The sequence below is a fragment of the Pelobates fuscus genome, chromosome 7 (assembly GCF_036172605.1).
Source record: "Pelobates fuscus isolate aPelFus1 chromosome 7, aPelFus1.pri, whole genome shotgun sequence".
Lineage (NCBI taxonomy): Eukaryota > Metazoa > Chordata > Amphibia > Anura > Pelobatidae > Pelobates > Pelobates fuscus.
Genome location: NC_086323.1, coordinates 110,977,598 through 111,001,896, shown reverse-complemented (window position 1 = coordinate 111,001,896; position 24,299 = coordinate 110,977,598). Strand labels below are relative to the sequence as shown.

At 40.0% G+C, this 24,299-nt stretch overlaps 1 protein-coding gene across 1 annotated transcript in view; it reads right to left on the bottom strand.

The window, feature by feature from the left end:
- CACNA1I (calcium voltage-gated channel subunit alpha1 I) overlaps positions 1–24,299 on the bottom strand; it is a 286,325-nt gene that overhangs the window by 55,360 nt on the left and 206,666 nt on the right. The window contains exons 10-15 of the mRNA XM_063426399.1: positions 15,867–16,052; positions 14,712–14,829; positions 6,290–6,445; positions 2,628–2,718; positions 1,007–1,203; positions 407–805 (exon numbers count right to left, since the gene is read on the bottom strand). Coding sequence (XP_063282469.1) covers positions 407–805; positions 1,007–1,203; positions 2,628–2,718; positions 6,290–6,445; positions 14,712–14,829; positions 15,867–16,052 — 1,147 coding nt within the window. The remainder of the gene's footprint in view (positions 1–406; positions 806–1,006; positions 1,204–2,627; positions 2,719–6,289; positions 6,446–14,711; positions 14,830–15,866; positions 16,053–24,299) is intronic.

Below are 24,299 nucleotides of genomic sequence, written 5' to 3'. Positions count from 1 at the left end.
AGGAAGGTAAATGACTTGCTATTGTTTTTCACTAATCTAAATAATGCATCTGTAGTATTGTCTAGATAAGTGGTTCTTGGCACAAGATCTGAAAGCCATAAACATTCTAGATTGTAGTGCTTTCACTGAAAGCACAAATGGGATAATCAAATTAATACACTGTGACTTTATCCTTAGAGGTTGACTTTACTGGGAAGCTAAGGACCACATATCTAGAGATGTAGATCATAGGTTATATTTGTTCATTTTATAAATTGAGCAAATCATGGACAAAACGGCATAATGGTTGCAAAGCAATCCTTCTTTCACCTAATGGTTTGTTTATGTGAAATTCTTCAACTATGCTACTTATTAAAATGACAAATAGCCCAGCATATTCTTCAAACATCCAAAAATGTTTACTTACGTAGTCAATTTCTTCTTCTTCTTCTTCCTTATCTTTGCGGTTATTCATCTTGGGAAAGACATCTTTCATGAGAGGTGGAGTTTTTCCAGAGGAATCACGATGTTCACCTATTATTGAGGTTTCCTTGTAAGGTATCCTGTGATTAGCCTGAGCTGATATTTGATCCGGCATATCTGGAGGTCCTTTGTTATCAAGAGACATTGCCCTCCTGTGTTTTAGGCTGGATGTTCTCCTGGAATGAATTCTCTCTCTGTGGTCCTCCCCTCGGGACAGCAATGACTCATGCTCTGCAGTACAAGGCCTTGGCTTTATACTGGGGCGCCGTCCTAAACTGTTCCAACTAGACCTCCGGCTACCCCATGCTCCACTTCGTCCCCAGTGGGATGATCGAGACATAGTCTGATCAGCAAAAACAAAAGAGAGTATTAATGATAAACCTTCAAAGCCCAGGATTGATAAATTTCACAGTTCTGTTCCCATGGGAATACTGACAAAACTTGGACCCCTGGTGTGCCTTGAAGACAGTTTTGGAAATCACTATTCTAGAGTAGAGTTTTCTTCACAACATGCAACATCGGACTGGTAATACTGAATACTGACCTGTGATTTCTGGTCATAAGTTGTCCTGCCCAAGGACATCACACTACTCTTCCTGCAATTAACAGCCACAAGCATTTGATCCCTTTGCAGGGAATTTCTTGAAGTATCCATCATTCCAGAACATATTTGCTGACTTATAATGGGGTTGTTCTCTAAATGTCCATTTGGCGTCATTGGTACTGCACAAAGTTTAGGATCTGAATATAACGGAGCGGCATATCGATTACATATTTGACACATTCACAAACTACAATTTCATCATATATTTCTACATTTTTTAGTATGTCCTGCAGATACAGCCTGGTCATAGCACAGAGATGTATCAAAAAAACAATGTACAATTCTGTCACAGTTTTCTCCACAGTGAAAAAAATGTCAGTGTTATAATTGAGCACTGTTATTTCTTTTTATTAATTGCACATTGGTTGTAGGAAATCACCAAATTTCATGTATGTGGTGACATTTAAAATTTAATTGAATTTTGATTATTCCAAAAAGGCTGTTTTTCCACTTGCTTGTCTATCTATCTTTTTTTGTGTGTGTATTATTCAGTCGAAGGTATAGTATTTTTCATAAGTAATCATCATTGTTTCTATAATTTGGGATTTATATTTTTATTTTTATTTTGGGACAATATTTAAGTGGACACTCTAAGCACCATAAACACTACAGTCCCTGGTACCATATCCCAGTTCTGTGTCAAACTGATTTTGTCAGTTGACACTTTTAGCCAATTTATGTTGCCCACAGTTGGACAAAATTGATACTGATAATGTGAAAGTGCAATAGCAATGAGATGATCATAAGACCAAAGAAAGTAGATTTTTTTTTTTTGTGTTCAAATATTGTTTGTGTAACTTTAAGTATATTTTGCACATTGACAGTTTGGTGTAAATCACCTCTGCTCAAATCATATTTTCCGTTCTTAGTGAATCTCCCACCCCACTGTAAGCTGAAATCATTATCTTTCTCCAACTGTAAACCCACCCTAATGTAAAAAAGGTAAAATGTGTGTCATCAGGACACACTTTTTCCCCCCCAATTACTTGATTCATTTTGGCATTCTTTTTTGAAGCCACATTTTTTGTGACATTTGTCTGTCGGTGATCACTCGTGTGAAACCGCTGTATTTTTTTTCACCAGGTGAGTGTATCTGTCTGTGACTTGTGCTGTCATTTTATTTGAGTCTATACTCCTTGACATATGAAATAAATTTGCAATTTCTGTGAACTGATACACCTCCAGTTCAGACACTATCTAGCCTCTCTGGAACCGTTAGTTGCCTTATACTGCTTTAAAAACTCATATAATAATGTACCAGTAACCAGACATCTTTTGTAACGGAATTTTATTGTTAAATTGCAATTAATCTAACTCACCAGTGCAGCTGCGTTTGTATTTCAGATTTAGTCATGTCAATGAGAAAATCTTTTTTTTCTTGCAGTGTCTCTATTATTTTGTTCCCTCCTATATATACTACACTATTATAATTATATTTTTTATATTTTCAAATTCTTCTATCATTGACATTTTTAAATGAAACTGAAACAGTCATTTCTGTGTATGAATACACACATGTGTCACTCTACTTATGTTCCAGAGCAGAACTTGTTTTTCTTACCAGAACCTAGCTGAGCTTCACGATATTTTTCATATTCTTCAATATTTGATGAACTCCTTTCCTCGTCAGAATAAGACCTGTTGGCATCTCCCTAATTTTAAAAAAAATATATTTGAGAGAGGTCTGTTTTGTTATATGTACAACACAGACATATTTATTTGTTAAAGATAACTTACACCCAAAACATGATACATATTTTCTTATATTCACTCAACATTGCATTTGTTAGTGAGCAAAAATGAGCGTACTGCAAAATATACACATAATATATATATTATGTACATATTTTGTAGTACACTGATTTGTGCATTTTCACACCATTTGGTTTACAGATCAAGTGAGAGGAAGTAAAAAGAGGGAAATAGGGAAGCATTAAGAAAAAAATCGATATTGATATAATATAAATGTATTAAATATATAATATATAAATATAGATTTGTTTTACTTCTTCTTTTCCTCTATTGGTTACTTTTCACTTGCTCTGTACTAATCACTACTTAGTGGCTGTTCATTAGCCATCAACCATCAATTTCCCATCAATTATTGCTTTTTTTTCAGCGCCATGCATGGAACGCAACCACGAAACAAATGAAACAGCTCATCCATTGCCCGTTTTGTTTCTTTTCTGACTTGTCCATACAGGTTTGTAGTTGCGGAATTTGGACAAATTCCCCATTTGCCCAACATTTGGATGAATTGCAGCTTGCCTAAAATTCAAACTAGCCGAGATTATTTTTAAACCTAATGCAAAATGTTAGTAGAAATGTTTAAGATAAGATACTACCGGAGAGAAGGTTAAAGAGATAATGGTCGAAGGGACGTTGTAAGGTAAAATGTTTGGCAGAGAGTGAAAGAGTAAAAGGGAGAAAAGGGAAGAGAGAGAGAAAAAGACTAAAAGACTGAAAAATGTAATAGTGGAATGAGTAGTAGTAGTAATGAATTTAGATGTAGAAAACAGTTTAGTATACAACAAGTGTACAATAAGAAACTGACGGGAGGCTGACATAAAAAAAGAACAAAAACTGGATAATATGGCGAGATGTGAGAAAAAAAGAGACTGATTAAATAGATAAGAGAAAAAACTGCTTGAGGTAAGTAGTTGATAAACAAAGGAAGCAGGAGAGAGAATTTATGGTTGTTGATATATAATCAGTGAATATACAGAGCAAGAGATGGGACTGGTGGGGTGGATGTTGAAAGCTGATGGAGAGAGGGGGCAAAAGAAACTGGTGAAAAAAAGCATGAAAAACAGCCTGCAATTAAGGCAATACAACCTTTTTCAACTTTCAGAGAGTGACAATAACAAATGGGAGTAGACATGGCAAAGTGTGTATTTCTTGCATTGTAATGGATAATTACCTATAGTGACAAACTGTCTTACACCAGCCATGATGTTATCAAATACACAAAGGCTACCATTGTGCTTTTATACCTGACCAGCTATTAGGTTAGGAAATATACAAAGGCTACCATTGTGCTACCATTGTGCTTTTATAACTGACCCAATGATAACAATCTATGGATAACATGGGATGCAGAATGATGCATAAACTTGGGGGATAACAAATATATACTCAATCCACAACAGACAGGGTACCTGAAAAAATATGGTTAATTCCAAAATGCATTTTTATGATTATATTATTATTTTTATGTATAGCACGAAACATATTGCATACAAAAATAAAAATGGACCCAACTAACATTTTGTAATGGTTTTTATCAATATATAAATATATATATATTATATATATGTATGTATATATATATATATATATATATATATATATTTCACCTCTTAATACTAAAATATGTGTAGACGGGGCCTAGTGTCTCCTGTCTCATGCTTTTTTCTCCTCTGTATTTATTGTCTTACTGCTCATGATAATAATGTGACTGCCATTAGAATAGTCTATCTCCCTTTATCTCAAACACCTCTGGAGGGTTTATGCGTATTTTCAACATAGGTGAAATCGTATAGACTAAATAAATATACCGAAGGAAGAAAGGACATAAATATTCCTTACTCCCCCTTCCCAGTGCCCAACAGATGGTGGAAACTAATTATAATTACAGGCTTGTAATTGCTGGCTATTTAAACATGAAATCATTCTAATACTCATTAATATATGCATAAGAAATTTATACAGCTGTGCCATTTACTTTATCTTAAATTGCTGATACAACCTGTAGACAAGTTAAAAGTTGCTAAATAAACATCAAGCAGATTGACTTAACCCCTTAAGGACCCATGACATGTGTGACATGTCATGATTCCATTTTATTCCAGAAGTTGGTCCTTAAGGGGTTAAACAAACGGTACTGGTGACAGTATGTAACCACCAAAAAATGACTGCATTCTATGGAATGCTGGTACATAGTTAATTAGAGCCTTCTTGGAGGACGTTACTACTGATTAGCACCTCAGCAAAGCATGGATGTTATTCTTTGTCAAGCACCCCGTGATGTAATACTGTTAGTTCTGTAAAATCTGTATAGTTATATGCAATCCAAACCAAAAAACTCCTGATTTCTCGAACCTAGATCAATGTGGGGTTTATTCAATGAAATATGAATTATTGTGAATTGAAAGCAGTGTTTGCTGTGTGTAGGCATCCATAGCCAATGAGTGAATACAACAACTACTTTGACTATAAGACAACCCATGCTCATCTGATTGATTGATTTTGATTTGATTTAGTCCTTAGTGATTTTTCTCCCTATTTAAATCTATAGTTTTACTAACCATACTTCAATTTTCACACAATGTGAATGCCTTTCACTACACATCCACCACTGAAAATAGTGTGAGCTATGCTGCTGGGAGACAAGGAGCCTGCAAACTGGCCTAAAATGACACCTAGGGAGACACATGGTGAGTATTACTACTACTATGTATGTTTGTCTATCTGTCTGTATGTCTTTTTTGCCTGTCTGCTATTTTATTTTATTTTGCTTTGTTTTGCGCCTCCTGTGAGTCAGCTCCGGGGAACACAGAAATAATTAGGTTCTAGCTGTTATCAGAGAAAAGGAAGCAGAGACTGCCTTGTTGCAAGGACTCAATACTCTGTGAGTGCCTACCAATCCTTGCATGGTGAATCCATTGACTACTTCACTGGCACATTTAAGGCCAGAGTCATTTCTTCCAATGTTTCCAGGTATCCTGTGAAGCTTTAACCTTGGTGCATTTCAATGGGTGCACTGTGCCCGCATCTTTTGTTGCTCCAGATCTGTAATATACTAACTTATCCAACAAGGGATATCCTATCAAGGCTGCATATAAAACTATCGACTATGAGAAAGAATATAGAGGATTTCAGTGACGTTGCACCATCTTACCAGCTAATTTTATAGTAACCACACTGATTTGCCATTCATAGAGTGACAGCAGGCTCATTTTTTATAATCACATTCTATGGGAATATTCTGTATTCTCTGGTACTAAACATTTTTGTTACATTTTTGTGTTCCATATATATTAGTAATGACATATATTGTGGTGCTTGATTATTATACCTATCTAATCATCCTGATTATCTCCTTTCTAGCCAATACTATTTGTATATAATGTTTGTTATGTAAGCTGCATTTAAGGGTTCCCCCTTTATCCTGTAACTTGAATGATAAGCTCTATCATAGTGTGTTTGAAAGCAGACTCTTACCTCTGCTTGGAAACCTTCAACCAAGATGGCCACTAGTAAGTTGAAAAGAACGTAATTTCCAAACGTCATCAATGCCACAAAATAAAGAGCAGCCCAGGGAGACGTACTTGCCATACCATTGTACAGTACCACGTTCCAGTCTTCCTGTGTCAGGATCTAGGGAAAGGCAAGGTAAACAAATATCTGAGACTAACAGCTCGTCGGGAAATACACATTGCAGAACTGATTAGATGATGAACCTTAACTAATAATGTTAAATAGAGAGAAACAGAAGACACAAGAACCAGTCCAGATTTCTACCATCCACAGTACAGAGCAGATACCAATGCATCCAAAAATTGTCAATTCTAGAACGTACGTAATCCTAACAGGTCACTAATGGATATAATGCATGAAAATGTCTGATCGCTTATTCTGCATCAACAGATGTAGCTGTAAATATATAAAGATTCCAAAAAAGAGCCAGCACTCAAGGACTTATATGAAAAGTATGAAGGCTTTTAATCCAAACAGTCAACGTTTCAGTTCACCATAGTCCTGAGGAAAGTTCACTATGGTGAACTGAAACGTTGACTGTTTGGATTAAAAGCCTTCATACTTTTCATATAAGTCCTTGAGTGCTGGCTCTCTTTTGGAATCTATATCTTCGTGCAGTTGAGCACCGGGCCATTAAAAGGAGGAAAGCTAGAGTGCAAAACTTCTACTAAATTGTATATATATACACATACACATGCACACACATAAATGCACAAACACACATAAATGCACAAACACACATATAGTCTGCCCATTGTCACTGTCCAAGTTTGAATTCAGTCTTAGCAGATATGTGAATGTACTATACATTTGCACTTTATCTCTGTGTATGTATTTGATTTGACCTTTTTCCTAAAACATATGATTTTTTTTAAAAAGAACTAGCACCAACACTATTTGTAAGGTTTTACAAACTGAATATGAAAATGATCAGTTCAACACAATCAACATGACGTTTGATATTTTCAAACAACAGAACATTTTTAAAAATTGTTTTTTTCTTTGGTATTTATTTTTCTTACACTCACCATGAGAATGATAAGAGAAATGCAGAAAGCACTTACGGTAAGTTATTTTTTATTACATATATACCACACATCGGAAGGTAAAGTAGTCTGAGTGCATTTTCTACTCAAAAGAATTTGAGAAATTGATTGTAAGATATAAAGCATCGACAGCTATGTCCAATCTATCTTGTCGGGGGCTCAGTTGAAGAGTTCAACTCAAATAATGATTTAATGCACTGATCTCGGCAAAATCCTAGAAGTCCAAGTCTAGTCCTTGGGTTTTACAATATTGGAACAATAGAAAACACAAGATAAATTACATACTGTTTCCTCTCAAACCAACTTTGTTGTTAAGCAATCTACTGCAAAACTGCCCTTTCCATGCCCAGAACTCTCTAATGAAACGTGGTCAGGTTGGACAAATTATTAGAGAGTACTATTATTTTTTCAGAGAGAGAAAAAAATTGTCTTGTATGAATTTGGACTTTCAGACATTGAAACCTTTTTAATAATCGTAAAAAAAAAGAAAAATCACCAAAAAATTAACTATAAAAAAAATGTAAATTCTTCTCCCGTCTAGACATTTGGATATGTTAGAGATGCAAAGTTAGGATGTAGCGTAGAGTAGTTGTGTGACATTTCTAAATGTTGTTTGGCTTTAGCACTTGCTCTTTGCATGCATTGCTCCTTTCTCTACTGAGAATTACTGTAATTATTTTTCTCACTCTCATTTCTGTCTACATTTTATCCACTGCTGGACTTGTTCCTCTTTCACTTCACCACAATAACCTCTAATGTCCTATGGCTATTATTTATTCTCTCCATATTCCTTACTACTGTCTTCACAAACTTCCACGAAAGCAATTGTAGGAGTCAGATGTGCTATTCTCTCTCCTATATTACCCTGGCACTATAGTTCTGCTTTTATCAGCTCATGAGTGGAAGGAGGCACACAAAAGTTTCCCACTGATTTCTATCTTTTATGATTGATTCTTAAGGGATGCAGCAAAAGAATAGACCCTTCATACCACATCCAGTGATTTTCTCTACCCCGAAAAGCTCATTGTGGGAGATACACATTAAGAGTGTTAGCAGGCAGTTTTCATTATTTTCAAGGCACCTTACTCAGCCATGTATTAAGCCCCTTAAGTCAAAATATGGAGCATACAAATTCCAGAAGGCAAAAACTGGGAAACACTGGAGGAATCACTAAGACATTAATTAGTAGTAACTTTTCAGTCCTAACCATAAATTAAAACTGAGCTAAACAGTTTTTTCGATATATATAACCTCCATAACACTTTTTATATAAACTTAAAAAATGAAATACATTTTTTGTGTAAATTTCTTATAATTCTAGTTTTTTTTGGTATTTTTCAATAACAGAAAATTGATACTTACAGGTAATGAAAAACATTTTATCTAGCGGTTAACATCATTTACAAAGAAACATTATATTTTCAACTTTTACATGACTAACAAGTAATTTCAAAAAAGTTCAACTATGGACTTAAATGAGGCCATTGTAGTTGACAAAGCCTTGAATTAGGTTGTACCTGTGAAAAGCTGCCACACACCTTGTGCACACCTACAATTCCAGAAATGACCTCTCTCTCTTCCTTGGTAAATTGAAGCAACAAAATTTCATATGAACTCCAAGCATAAACCAACATGAACCATTGTGGTAGTCTATTTATATGATTAATTACTCTTATGCAATGTCAGTTAAAAAGAAATTAAATCTCCTGCCACACTAAAATTCATTGTTGAGTATAGCAGCACGATCCAAAGATTATCTATCACCCATATGAGTTGTGAGTAAAATAATGGAACCTCTTTTGTGTTCTCCTGGTCAGCAATGGATGGGTCTGTTGTAAAATAACCCTTGGACTTGGGAAGTTGAGCTATTGTTAAATATTTAGAAAACACTGCACCCACCTGTAATTAAACGTCACCGACCCATGCGGTTTTGCCATAAAACCTCCAACCATCTCTCGCTGACTAATTGCTGCATGCCAATTTATGCCACTGAAAACATTTAATTATTGAACTTAAAGAAATAAATACTAGATGTGGCATTGCCAACAGCGTAAAGTTTTGAAAATTTGAAGGATGTGGAAAAAATATTTAATCAGTGTCCACAAGTAAGTCTTATCTATCCTACAACTCTGGGTCCCATTGCATACAAATGCAACACAAATACACAACTACATGATTGATGATGTGGAGCTCTGTTGTGCGTCGCAAACATTCTGAGCTCCCACGACCTTGAGGGGGCACAAGACATTGATGAGACAGTACTGATGAACTTCAGATTTAAAGTTTAATACACTTGAATTTCATATTGAAAATAAACTAATTATGTTCTGCTACATATATAAGACACACAAGATAATTGTCCGGTAGTAGTTTACTATGTAGTGAAAATGAAAAAAAATAACATAAATTTCACTAGCAGTAATAAGACTTAGTGCAGAAGTTTTAATTTCCACCTACATGTTTAATTTTTTTCAACTTAACTAATTTTTATTTGTTTTTTTGTTCTACTTATTTTACATTATTTAATGAACTAAAAGTAATTACCACATTTTTTGTTAGAACAGATTAATTATTAGTATGACTTGTTTTGTTCAAGTATAACACTCTGTGCTTAAAAATAATTAAATGTTAATTAAACAATTTTATAAATAAATTAAGGCTATTATTCACTAAACATTGTTGGGAACTGAGATCTAAATGGCAACATTTAGGCATAACTAGCTAACCTGGAAACATTCTTTATGTGAGTCATAGTTGAGATATTCTAGCCTAATTTTTACACACCTCTCACACACAGCACCCCTCACACACACACACACACAGCACCCCTCACACACAGCACTCCACACACACACTCCGCACCCGTACACACGTGTGTGTATTCAGCGGACTGTGCGTACGTATTCAGCAGTCTGTGTGTATGTTTGTGTGTGTGTATTCAGCGGACTGTGTGCATGTATTCAGCGGACTGTGTGCATGTATTCAGCTGTCTGTGTGTACTCAGCAGTCTGTCTATGTGTATTCCGGTTTAATTGCCGTGTTGGCACTTTAAGGAAAAAAAAAGAGATGCGGTTTGGGCACTTGAGCTCAAAAAGGTTCGCCATCACTACCCTAGCCCTTCAGTCTGTCTCTTTCTTCCCAGCCCCTCCATCTGTCTCTTTCTTCCCCAGCCCCTCAATTCATTTGTGTCTCTTCCTCCTAGTCCCTCTGTGTGTTTCTCCCCCCCAAACCCTTCTGTGTGTCTCTTTCTCCCCCACAGTCGCTCGGTGTGTCTTTTCATACTCTTTTGTGCTTCTTTTCCACTTCCTTTTATTTTTGGGGTCTCTTCCACCCCCCTTAGTGTTCTCTCCCCTCCTGTGCCTTCTCATTTCCATCCTTGTAGCCTGGCCACGTGGGCCGTGGTAGAGGATCTTCTGTATCTTCTACCGGGTCTGACAGAAAGCTGCTCATTGTTCTCAGTGAGCATTTCCTCTCAGACTGGGTAGAGGATACAGACGCACCCTATATAAGAAGAAAGATGTGGGACTTCTTTGTATGCACCTTCTTTGCCTGAAGTTGAAGGAAGCAAGGTGCATTGTTAGTGTAGGACCCCCCTAAGAGGTTTGCCTTAATATGATGGTGCTGGTGTGTACTATGGTCGTTGCTGCCACACGGGAGTAGTGGAAGTTTGAGCCCAGGACTTATTTTTGTGTATTTGTATTCACTTTTGTATCACACAACAATGTTACAATGCTGCCAACCATCCCATGTGCTCCCTATTAAGGGTTAATAAGTATATAGGGGTTTAGAAAAATACCCCTCTCGGTCTCATTAGAGATTTATTTTCCTGAAGCTGAAGGAAGCAAGGTGCATTGTTAGTGTAGGACCCACCAGGTTTGCCTTGCATATAGTGGGCTTGCATCTAATGGCCATTGGAGTTACTAAATAACCTACATTTATTTAAATATGCATAGGGACACTTTTTTCTTTGGTTTTTAGAGAGCATTACCTGTCAGACTGGATAGAGGATACAGAAGCACCCTAAATAAGAAGAAATATGTGTGACTTCTTTGTATGCACCTTGAGTAAGACCAATCAGGTCAAAACTTGTGCTTGCACTTCATTCGTTGATATTTTATTGTTTTATTGTGTCCAGATAAATTGTCAATTAAAAAAAATGAAAAAAAAAAATCTTGCTTTCTGATCTATGTGAAAGAGGGAGGTGATTGTTGGAGCTGGTGAAGGTTATCAGGTGAATTACTACAAGAAGACATAATTTATTGGCACTCATAAAGTCTTAGTCTGCTACATGTGATTCAGCAGCATGTAAGTGGGACCAGTAAATCACTTTTATATTTTAATTACCTATTTTGATATACTAGAACATGATATATTTTTATGCTTAATTCTAGGTTGTTCCATGGTCCATTTGCATGTTACTATTTTATCTAATCATTTATTGTGCTCTTTAACTAATTCCTTGGTTTATTAGAGAATACATAAGATCTTCCACTGCCGTCTACTCGGCTACATGATGTGATGGGCTGGAGGAGAGCAGCGTGGGCTCTCCTCCTGCCATTTACACAGACATTGCAACCGCCGGGCCAGTGTGCCCTAAGGCTCTAATTCTCTGGACAGGAAATAAGGTATAGGAAAAGTCTGGAAATTTTTGTATGGAAGTGTGATCCCGGTATTGCCTTTAAAAACTCTGGGCCATACCTTTTACATTCCCCTGTGTGTAAAAGGCATATCTCTCAAGAGAGTGATTTATATACAATTGCTCAGGAGGTAACCAAATCCCTGGACAAAATATTATACAACCAGGGCATGCCAAGTCCTCTGGTCCTATGATGTTATTGCCAAATGATCAGCAAGCTACTTGGTTTAATATTTTCAGTTTTTAGGGTTTAGAAGATTTTAGCTGGGCTTTTTGACTTTCTTTTTGAATGCCCAGTATATTACAAATGGTTTATTCTGTTCAGTTTGTTTGGAGACTGCATTAAATTATACAAATGGCAGTTATTTTAGTGGTAAAATAGTTCTCTACACAAGCAACCACATTGAATCTCCCACTTGTGCATTTGGCAAAATTAAAGGAGACATTTTTCTGACTGACTGATTTTGTTGTACCACGGCATGGAGCAATAATGCTTGACTATTGACTCTTAACCATAAGATCGTGTGCTGGCCTACAGATAATACTCACAGTCAATGTACTATGACCTTTATTTGTATCAAAGAGCAAAAACATGCTGTATGGATAACAATGTGCATTATAGTATTTGTGCTTGAGTGCCAGATAATGAGCAGGATCCCACTGGCAATTTGATGTATACTATAGGGTACTGGCAAAGGATTTATAAACTAAGGCCAAAAGTAGGCCAAAAGAACTAAACTAAAAGTATTATCCAAGTAAGGTATTTTCTCAGCTCAGCTACTGTGACCTTAAATTTGAAAATCCAATGGTTAATTCCCAGAAATCATGACTTACAAAGAGAATAATCTTGTGTATTTCAAAAACCAAGTGTGCCTAAAAATAATTCATTTCATTTTGCTGTTATTTAGACAAATGGTATTTTTTGTTTGTTTGTTTTTTAATTATTGCTTAAATCTCTTAAAATCAACAGAAATACAATTTGATACAGGTTCAAATTAAAACTTATTTGTTTTTTTGTTATAGGTATTTTATATTAAAAATGTTGTAGGCATTTGATAGAATACTGGTGAATATTGAGAATTTTTAATTTGTTATATGGGGCAAACCCGCTGCAGATTTATATGGAGCAAACTTAAAAAAAACATGGTTTTATTTCTTTTGCATCACTTACATACATGTGTATTTGGCTATACTTTGTATACAAGTATGAAATATGATGCTGATTGAAAAAAAAATGTGATGGAAATAGAAGAAACCAATGTTATTTCCCATAACAGATATTATATACACTTCACCATTTATAAATATTGATTCACTCTGAAGTATTGAGAGATACCTATTTTGTTGTCAGACAGATGACAAAATTATTGAGAATGTCATCATGGGCAGTTTTCTACTGTGATGACCCTGTCGTGATGACCATTGGAACTGTCAGAGCTAAAATAATTCACTCATTTTGAAAGATTAGAGCCCCTGATAAAGTTTGTATATCCATTACAGTGAATTCAGCACTCACGGTCAATTATATCACTTACAGTGAGGAGGCCAATTGTGTTTGACCTATATTGTTTACATTGAGGGGACTGACTTTGGGTGGAGGGAAATATCATAGCAGCCAATCAAAATGTAAATGGTTTCTTGGGTAATCCAACTATTGAACTTACAGAGAGTGTTGTTTCCCCGATTGGTTGTTCCTTCAAAGTTGCTTCATGAATATAGTCTGGTTAGGTTCTTTCATAAATACAGTTCGTTAGGCATTGCTGATAAAAGTATAGGAGATTGATTTGCATGAGTGCATAGAGCCCAGAGGGTACTGTAGCCATGTGCTTTTTCAATCTCTGCTCCCTATGTGTTATTCTGAATAGTTAACCATTTAGCAACTGGTAGTCAGTAATCTACATAACCCCCAGGATACGCTGCTACTCAGCGACTGTTACAGCTACATATGATCCTAATCCTTGGCAGGTTTGCAGAGTTTTAACCTTTATTATCCAAGAAATACTTCCATTGCCAACAGACAGAAGTCTATAATGTCTTCCTTTGGTTTCTCTCAAAACACTAACTCCTCCTCACACACAAGTTCTCATCAATATTTGTATTGATCCATATTTTAGTGTCCAGTAATAAATATATATATATATATATATATATATATATATGATGACAATTATGGGCTATCCCAACCTGCTGATCATCTGCTCAGTTAGTACTGATGCGTGCAAGCACTGGTGACAGATCACTATCTTTGTTCCAGCTGTCTTCCTTATATTGATAGTTTATCACACATTATTAACAGGTATAAATCAGTAGTGCAAGGTAGCGATAGCACAAAGATAACCCACTCAAATTGGGGCTTTCAACTTTTTTGAATCAACAGCAGAAACAGGCTGAACTTGATGTTGCCGAGTATTGTAGAGTCTGTATAACTACGCAACTATGAATATGAAATTGGGTTAGAAATGTAATTCTTTAAAAAATAGGTGGCTGCAATGTTCTCCTGAATTTAGATACCTGGGGAGCTCTCGGGGTCATTTTGGTCCTTTTTAAAATAATTCCATTCCATAGGTATAAGACTTTAAGTGTAATAATTATTAATTAAAGAGTTTGTCAATTAGATCAATTTATACATTTAAGTCAATACTCACTGGTGAAAAATTGCATGTTACATTTTAGAATTATCTACAAAATTATATAGAGAACAGACCTGGAAAACAGTTACAATTGCCCACAGCAGGGAGTCGAAATTTTTGCGATCGGGAACAGTGTCTCCAGAGTCTGTCCTTAGACTGAACTTACATCCAAAAATATGCATTCCTAGGATACTGCAACGTTAAAAAACAAACAAACAAAAACTGTTACTCATGGTAAATGGAAATCTGAGGTTCCGAACCTGTAAATTTATCATAAACTCATAAATCATTTTACATGTATTGTTGACCATTTTTGGATTCTCAGGTTACTTACGGTATTTGTTTTAACATAAGAGCTTAATTATTAAACAATGCTACAATTTTTTTTGACTAATTACCAAAGATACTAGATAGATCCATCTGTAAAATAGAATGTCATGTCTAAATTTTTTGCAGACTGTATATATAGTTGCAAAAAGAAATAAAATAGAAATCCACTAGCAAAAACAAAAATATTTGAGAAAATACAAATCACAGATTTTTTTCACAACATAATAGGTTCTTTGATGTGTTCCCTTATAAAGTAGCATGTCTCATAAATATTAATATATGAAATTAATTAATATTAATTATTATTAAAACAATTAATATTTTTGTTGAGTTAAAAGAACACTCCAAGTACCATGGCAAGTACCATTACTGTTCACTGTAGTAATTATGGTGCCAGGAATGTCATGGCAACCCACTATTCTATGTAGTCAAACCATTTTGCATGGTTCAACTTCTTACCAGAGGTCCACAGGGGACAGTAACCTGCCTCCACTAGTAATGCCAGAGATCTTGAAATGCCAGAGCAAGTACTTCCATCAGCTGAGAGCGATCTGCCAATGCTCTTATCCAATAAGCAAAGCCCTGGACGTAGCTCAGGAGTGTTATTGGAAGTTTCTACTTTGGAACTTTCAGCTGTCTGGTGTTGACGGTGGAGTTGGGAAGACCCCAGGTAAAAGTCAGTCCATTAAAAAATTATTTAAATACTTACAATGGGGCGTGCCAGGGCACTCATGGCAACATAACCACTACAGAGAGTTTTAGTGGTTATGGTGCTTACTGTGTTCCTTTCACTAAACATCTTGGTTATTTAACAATGTAATACTAGAGCATGGGATGGGCATAAAAAGTGATATGGTAAATCTGGCAAGTTCTGTATAGTCTGCATTACGAAGGCTCACCTGAAGATGAAGATAAAGAGCATAAGAAGCATGCAGAAAGTGGCCACATTGTCCATCGTCTTCATTAGCACAACGAGCTGGCGTCTCAAGGCAGGCATAAATCTCACCAACTTTAATACCCTTAATAGGCGAAAAGTTCTCAAAACAGACAAGCCTCCATCATTCTGCCCAATAATCTCCCAGACACTGTGAAATATAGGAATATCGGTATTTTTTCTGAAGCAGTATCATATTATAATATGCCGATTAGTCTTCAAAAATTGTTTGTCCATCGAACTTCATCTATTATCATTTTTTTGTCTTGGACGACACAATAATTGCAGTTAAATTAGTGGCCACTAAATGAATGAAAAATGTTAATTATATCTGTTTGAAAGGGTTGATTAGCCATGTATATGAAATTGGATTAGGAAATATTAAAGTTAAATGGTAATTGCAGAGAAAAGTTATCTAATGATATTATGCGAATATATGATTCATACTTTTTTCTATACACTTAGTGGTTAGTGTGATCAGTTTCTCTGTCTTGAACATCTGACATCCAATTACAAAGGTGATAGAAAAAAAGGATAAAACCTGATACAATAAAGATAACAAAAGGAACATTACGATATAAAAGAACATCTTTAACAATGCGATAGGATAGGATTAGAGGAATAAAACTTTTCAGCTAAACAGCTATTTTTAAAGTGATTACAGCTTGCAGGGAAAAATTTTACTAGCAGAAAGAAAGAGTCTAGAAACATAAGCAGGAATTGGAAATGTTAGCTTATAAGATGTCCACATATACTGTGTCTATAAATCTCAGATGAACCAAAAGCGCAAAAAATTGGCCAATTTTCGGTTCGCGAACGGCGGACGCGAACTTCCGCAAACGTTCGCGAACCGGCGAACCGGGCGAACCGCCATAGACTTCAATGGGCAGGCGAATTTTAAAAACCACAGGGACTCTTTCTGGCCGCAATAGTGATGGGAAAGTTGTTTCAAGGGGACTAACACCTGGACTGTGGCCGGAGGGAGATCCATGGCAAAACTCCCATGGAAAATTACACAGTTGAGTCTGGTTTTAATCCATAAAGGGCATAAATAACCAAACATTCCTAAATCACGATGGATATGGATTGACACCTGACATATGACATATTGACACCTTGACATATGGATTGACACCTGTCCTCAGAGACCCTGATACACACTGACACAGAGCAGACTAGGGACTGTTCCCCCTACATAGGGTCACTTGGCAGATATGGATTGACACCTGTCCTCAGAGACCCTGATACACACTGACACAGAGCAGACTAGGGACTGTTCCCCCTACATAGGGTCACTTGGCAGATATGGATTGACACCTGTCCTCAGGGACCCTGATACACACTGACACAGAGCAGAATAGGGACTGTTCCCGTTACATAGGGTCACTTGGCAGATATGGATTGACACCTATCCTAATGATCCCTGATACACACTGACACAGAGCAGAATAGGGACTGTTCCCCCTACATAGGGTCACTTGGCAGATATGGATTGACACCTATCCTAATGATCCCTGATACACACTGACACAGAGCAGAATAGGGACTGTTCCCCTTACATAGAGTCACTTGGCAGATATGGATTGACACCTGTCCTCAGGGACCCTGATAAACACTGACAGAGAGCAGAATAAGGACTGTTCCCCCTACATAAGGTCACTTGGCAGATATGGATTGACACCTGTCCTCAGAGACCCTGATACACACTGACACAGAGCAGAATAGGGACTGTTCCCCCTACATAGGGTCACTTGGCAGATATGGATTGACACCTGTCCTCAGAGACCCTGATACACACTGACACAGAGCAGAATAGGGACTGTTCCCGTTACATAGGGTCACTTGGCAGATATGGATTGACACCTATCCTAATGATCCCTGATACACACTGACACAGAGCAGAATAGGGACTGTTCCCCCTACATAGGGTCACTTGGCAGATATGGGTTGACACCTGTCCTAATGATCCCTGATACACACTGACACAGAGCAGAATAGGGACTGTTCCCCTTACATAGAGTCACTTGGCAGATATGGATTGACACCTGTCCTCAGGGACCCTGATACACACTGACAGAGAGCAGAATAAGGACTGTTCCCCCTACATAAGGTCACTTGGCAGATATGGATTGACACCTGTCCTCAGAGACCCTGATACACACTGACACAGAGCAGAATAGGGACTGTTCCCCCTACATAGGGTCACTTGGCAGATATGGATTGACACCTGTCCTCAGAGACCCTGATACACACTGACACAGAGCAGAATAGGGACTGTTCCCCCTACATAGGGTCACTTGACAGATATGGATTGACACCTATCCTAATGATCCCTGATACACACTGACACAGAGCAGAATAGGGACTGTTCCCCCCACATAGGGTCACTTGGCAGATATGAATTGACACCTATCCTAATGATCCCTGATACACACTGACACAGAGCAGAATAGGGACTGTTCCCCTTACATAGAGTCACTTGGCAGATATGGATTGACACCTGTCCTCAGGGACCCTGATACACACTGACAGAGAGCAGAATAAGGACTGTTCCCCCTACATAAGGTCACTTGGCAGATATGGATTGACACCTGTCCTCAGAGACCCTGATACACACTGACACAGAGCAGAATAGGGACTGTTCCCCCTACATAGGGTCACTTGGCAGATATGGATTGACACCTGTCCTCAGAGACCCTGATACACACTGACACAGAGCAGAATAGGGACTGTTCCCTTTACATAGGGTCACTTGGCAGATATGGATTGACACCTATCCTAATGATCCCTGATACACACTGACATAGAGCAGAATAGGGACTGTTCCCCCTACATAGGGTCACTTGGCAGATATGGGTTGACACCTGTCCTAATGATCCCTGATACACACTGACACAGAGCAGAATAGGGACTGTTCCCCTTACATAGAGTCACTTGGGAGATATGGATTGACACCTGTCCTCAGGGACCCTGATACACACTGACAGAGAGCAGAATAAGGACTGTTCCCCCTACATAAGGTCACTTGGCAGATATGGATTGACACCTGTCCTCAGAGACCCTGATACACACTGACACAGAGCAGAATAGGGACTGTTCCCCCTACATAGGGTCACTTGGCAGATATGGATTGACACCTGTCCTCAGAGACCCTGATACACACTGACACAGAGCAGAATAGGGACTGTTCCCCCTACATAGGGTCACTTGGCAGATATGGATTGACACCTGTCCTCAGGGACCCTGATACACACTGACAGAGAGCAGAATAAGGACTGTTCCCCCTACATAAGGTCACTTGGCAGATATGGATTGACACCTGTCCTCAGAGACCCTGATACACACTGACACAGAGCAGAATAGGGACTGTTCCCCCTACATAGGGTCACTTGGCAGATATGGATTGACACCTGTCCTCAGAGACCCTGATACACACTGACACAGAGCAGAATAGGGACTGTTCCCCCTACATAGGGTCACTTGACAGATATGGATTGACACCTATCCTAATGATCCCTGATACACACTGACACAGAGCAGAATAGGGACTGTTCCCCCCACATAGGGTCACTTGGCAGATATGAATTGACACCTATCCTAATGATCCCTGATACACACTGACACAGAGCAGAATAGGGACTGTTCCCCTTACATAGAGTCACTTGGCAGATATGGATTGACACCTGTCCTCAGGGACCCTGATACACACTGACAGAGAGCAGAATAAGGACTGTTCCCCCTACATAAGGTCACTTGGCAGATATGGATTGACACCTGTCCTCAGAGACCCTGATACACACTGACACAGAGCAGAATAGGGACTGTTCCCCCTACATAGGGTCACTTGGCAGATATGGATTGACACCTGTCCTCAGAGACCCTGATACACACTGACACAGAGCAGAATAGGGACTGTTCCCTTTACATAGGGTCACTTGGCAGATATGGATTGACACCTATCCTAATGATCCCTGATACACACTGACATAGAGCAGAATAGGGACTGTTCCCCCTACATAGGGTCACTTGGCAGATATGGGTTGACACCTGTCCTAATGATCCCTGATACACACTGACACAGAGCAGAATAGGGACTGTTCCCCTTACATAGAGTCACTTGGGAGATATGGATTGACACCTGTCCTCAGGGACCCTGATACACACTGACAGAGAGCAGAATAAGGACTGTTCCCCCTACATAAGGTCACTTGGCAGATATGGATTGACACCTGTCCTCAGAGACCCTGATACACACTGACACAGAGCAGAATAGGGACTGTTCCCCCTACATAGGGTCACTTGGCAGATATGGATTGACACCTGTCCTCAGAGACCCTGATACACACTGACACAGAGCAGAATAGGGACTGTTCCCCCTACATAGGGTCACTTGACAGATATGGATTGACACCTATCCTAATGATCCCTGATACACACTGACACAGAGCAGAATAGGGACTGTTCCCCCCACATAGGGTCACTTGGCAGATATGAATTGACACCTATCCTAATGATCCCTGATACACACTGACACAGAGCAGAATAGGGACTGTTCCCCCTACATAGGGTCACTTGGCAGATATGGATTGACACCTATCCTAATGATCCCTGATACACACTGACACAGAGCAGAATAGGGACTGTTCCCCCTACATAGGGTCACTTGGCAGATATGGATTGACACCTATCCTAATGATCCCTGATACACACTAACACAGAGCAGAATAGGGACTGTTCCCCCTACATAGGGTCACTTGGCAGATATGGATTGACACCTGTCCTCAGGGACCCTGATACACACTGACACAGAGCAGAATAGGGACTGTTCCCCCTACATAGGGTCACTTGACAGATATGGATTCACACCTATCCTAATGATCCCTGATACACACTGACACAGAGCAGAATAGGGACTGTTCCTCCCACATAGGGTCACTTGGCAGATATGAATTGACACCTATCCTAATGATCCCTGATACACACTGACACAGAGCAGAATAGGGACTGTTCCCCCTACATAGGGTCACTTGGCAGATATGGATTGACACCTATCCTAATGATCCCTGATACACACTGACACAGAGCAGAATAGGGACTGTTCCCCCTACATAGGGTCACTTGGCAGATATGGATTGACACCTATCCTAATGATCCCTGATACACACTGACACAGAGCAGAATAGGGACTGTTCCCCCTACATATGGTCACTTGGCAGATATGGATTGACACCTATCCTAATGATCCCTGATACACACTGACACAGAGCAGAATAGGGACTGTTCCCCCTACATAGGGTCACTTGGCAGATATGGATTGACACCTATCCTAATGATCTCTGATACACACTGACACAGAGCAGAATAGGGACTGTTCCCCCTACATAGGGTCACTTGGCAGATATGGATTGACACCTGTCCTCAGGGACCCTGATACACACAGACACAGAGCAGAATATGGACTGTTCCTCCTACATAGGGTCACCATTTTTAGCCCAAGCCAGCTCATCTCATCAGGCCTTTTTTAGTCGAATGTATCGCCCACTGTCAGTCCCTTCGGGATCCATCCCTCATTCATCTTAATAATGGTGAGGTAATCTAGACTTTTTGACCTAGGCAACTTCTCTTCTCAGTGACAATACCTCCTGCTGCCCTGAAGGTCCTTTCTGACAGGACACTTGAAGCGGGGCAGGCCAGAAGTTCTATCGCAAATTGGGATAGCTCAGGCCACAGGTCAAGCCTGCACACCCAGTAGTCAAGGGGTTCATCGCTCCAGGCGAGGTAGTCTGCTACCTGTCGGTCGAGTCGTTCTCTGAGGGTGGATCCCGAAGGGCTGTGGCGATGCGTAGGACTTGAAAAGCTCCGCATGTCCTCCATCAACAACACGTCTTTAAAGCATCCTGTCCTTGCCGGCGTGGTCGTGGGAGGAGGATGATGACTTTCACCTCTTCCCCTGTTAGCTTCCCGTTGTGCTGTGACATCACCCTTATACGCTGTGTAAAGCATACTTTTTAATTTATTTAGCAAATGCTGCATCCTTTCCGACTTGTTGTAATTTGGTAACATTTCAGCCACTTTCTGCTTATACCGGGGGGTCTAGTAGCATGGACACATGGTCGTTCTCCTCCAGCCTTTTTATACGAGGGTCCCTCAACAGGCACGACAGCATGAAAGACCCCATTTGCACAAGGTTGGATGCCGAGCTACTCATTTCCCGTTCCTCCTCCTCAGTCATCTCAATGAAGGTATGTTCTTCCCCCCCAGCCACGTACAACACCACGGGTACCAGATAGGTGACAACGAGCACCCTGGGATGCCTGTTGTGGTTGGTCTTCCTCCTCCTCCTCAAAGCCACATTCCTCCTCTGACTCCTCTTCCTCACAATCCTCTTCCAGCGTTGCCGCAGGTCCAGCAAGCGATGCTGATAAGGCTGTTTCTGGTGGTGATGGTGACCACAACTCTTCCTCTTCCTCTTCACGCTCATCTACAGCCTGATCCAGCACTCTTCACAGGGCACGCTCCAGGAAGAAAACAAATGGTATGATGTCACTGATGGTGCCTTCGGTGCCACTGACTAGGTTTGTCACCTCCTCAAAAGGACGCATGAGCCTACAGGCATTGCACATGAGCGTCCAGTAATGTGGCAAAAAAATTCCCAGCTCCCCAGAGGCTGTCCTAGCACCCCGGTCATACAAATATTCATTAACGGGTTTTCTTGTTGGAGCAGGCGGTTGAACATTGAATTCCAACGTGTCGGGCTGTCGCAAATCAAGCGCCTCACTGGCATGTTGTTTTGCCGCTGGATATCTGCAAAGTGCGCCATGGCCGTGTAGGAATGCCTGAAATGGCCACACACCTTCCTGGCTTGCTTCAGGACGATCAGATTACACACATGTGCCATACACGGCACATGTGTCAACTTGCCCAACTTCAATGCCACCAACAAATTTGTTCTGTTGTCACAAACCACTTTGCCGATATCCAGTTGCTGCGGAGTCAGACACTTTTCCACCTGTGCGTTCAGGGCGGACAGGAGAGCTTGTCCGGTGTGACTCTCTGCTTTCAAGCAAGTCAAACCCAAGATGGCGTGACACTGCCGTATCCGGGATGTGGAATAGTACCTGGGGAGCTGGGGGGTTGCCGTTGATGTGGAGCAAGACGCAGCAGCAGAAGATGACTGAGCCAAGGAGGTTATGGAAGAGGATGGAGTAGGAGGAGTAGAGGAGGTGGCAGCAGGCCTGCCTGCAAGTCGTGGCGGTGTCACCAACTCCTCTGCAGAGCCACGCATTCCATGCTTGGCAGCCGTCAGCAGGTTTACCCAATGCGCAGTGTAGGTGATATACCTGCCCTGACCATGCTTTGCAGACCAGGTATCAGTGGTCAGATGGACCCTTGCCCCAACACTGTGTGCCAGACATGCCATTACTTCCTTTTGCACAATCGAGTACAGGTTGGGGATTGCCTTTTGTGCAAAGAAATTTCGTCCGGGTACCTTCCACTGCGGTATCCCAATAGCCACAAATGTTTTGAACGCCTCAGACTCCACCAGCTTGTATGGTAAAAGCTGCCGGGCTAATAGTTCAGACAAGCCAGCTGTCAGACGCTGGGCAAGGGAGTTACTTTCTGACATTGGCTTCTTATGCTCAAACATGTCCTTGACAGACACCTGACTGTGGGCAGATGAGCGGGAACTGCTCAAGGCGAGAGACGGAGTGGCGGATGGTTGAGAGGGGCAAGGAGGACAGCAGTGGTTGACGTGGCTGAAGATGCTGGACCAGGAGGAGGATGGCAGCTTTGAGTTTGTGTGCTGCTTGTACTCATGTGTTGATCCCATAGGCGTTTGTGATGTGCGATCATGTGCCTATGCAAAGCAGTTGTACCTAGGTGGGTGTTGGACTTCCCACGACTCAGTTTCTTTTGGCACAGGTTGCAAATGGCATCACTGTTGTCAGAGGCAGACACACAAAAAAAATGCCACACTGCTGAGCTCTGCAATGACGGCATTCTGGTGGTGGACACAGCATGCGTTGATTGGCATGCTGTCTGGCTGACCCTGGGTGCCGATGCATGCTGTCTGACTGTGCCACTAGCTCCTTGCGACGACCTTCCCCTGCTTCCAACTCGTCTTCTCCTCCTCCTCTCTGTCTCCCCATATGAACTTTCGCCCTGTTCTTCTTCTTGCCGAGCGGGCACCCACGTGACATCCATGGACGCATCATCATCATCAACCGCTTCACTTGTATCTGACAACTCAGCAAAGGAAGCAGCAGCGGGTACAACATCATCATCATCATCACACCGTACGTCCATGTGTGTAATGCTGCCTGCCTGAGACATATCCCTGTTATCTACATCCTCTGGCATTAATGGTTGCGCATCACTCATTTCTTCAAAAGGATGT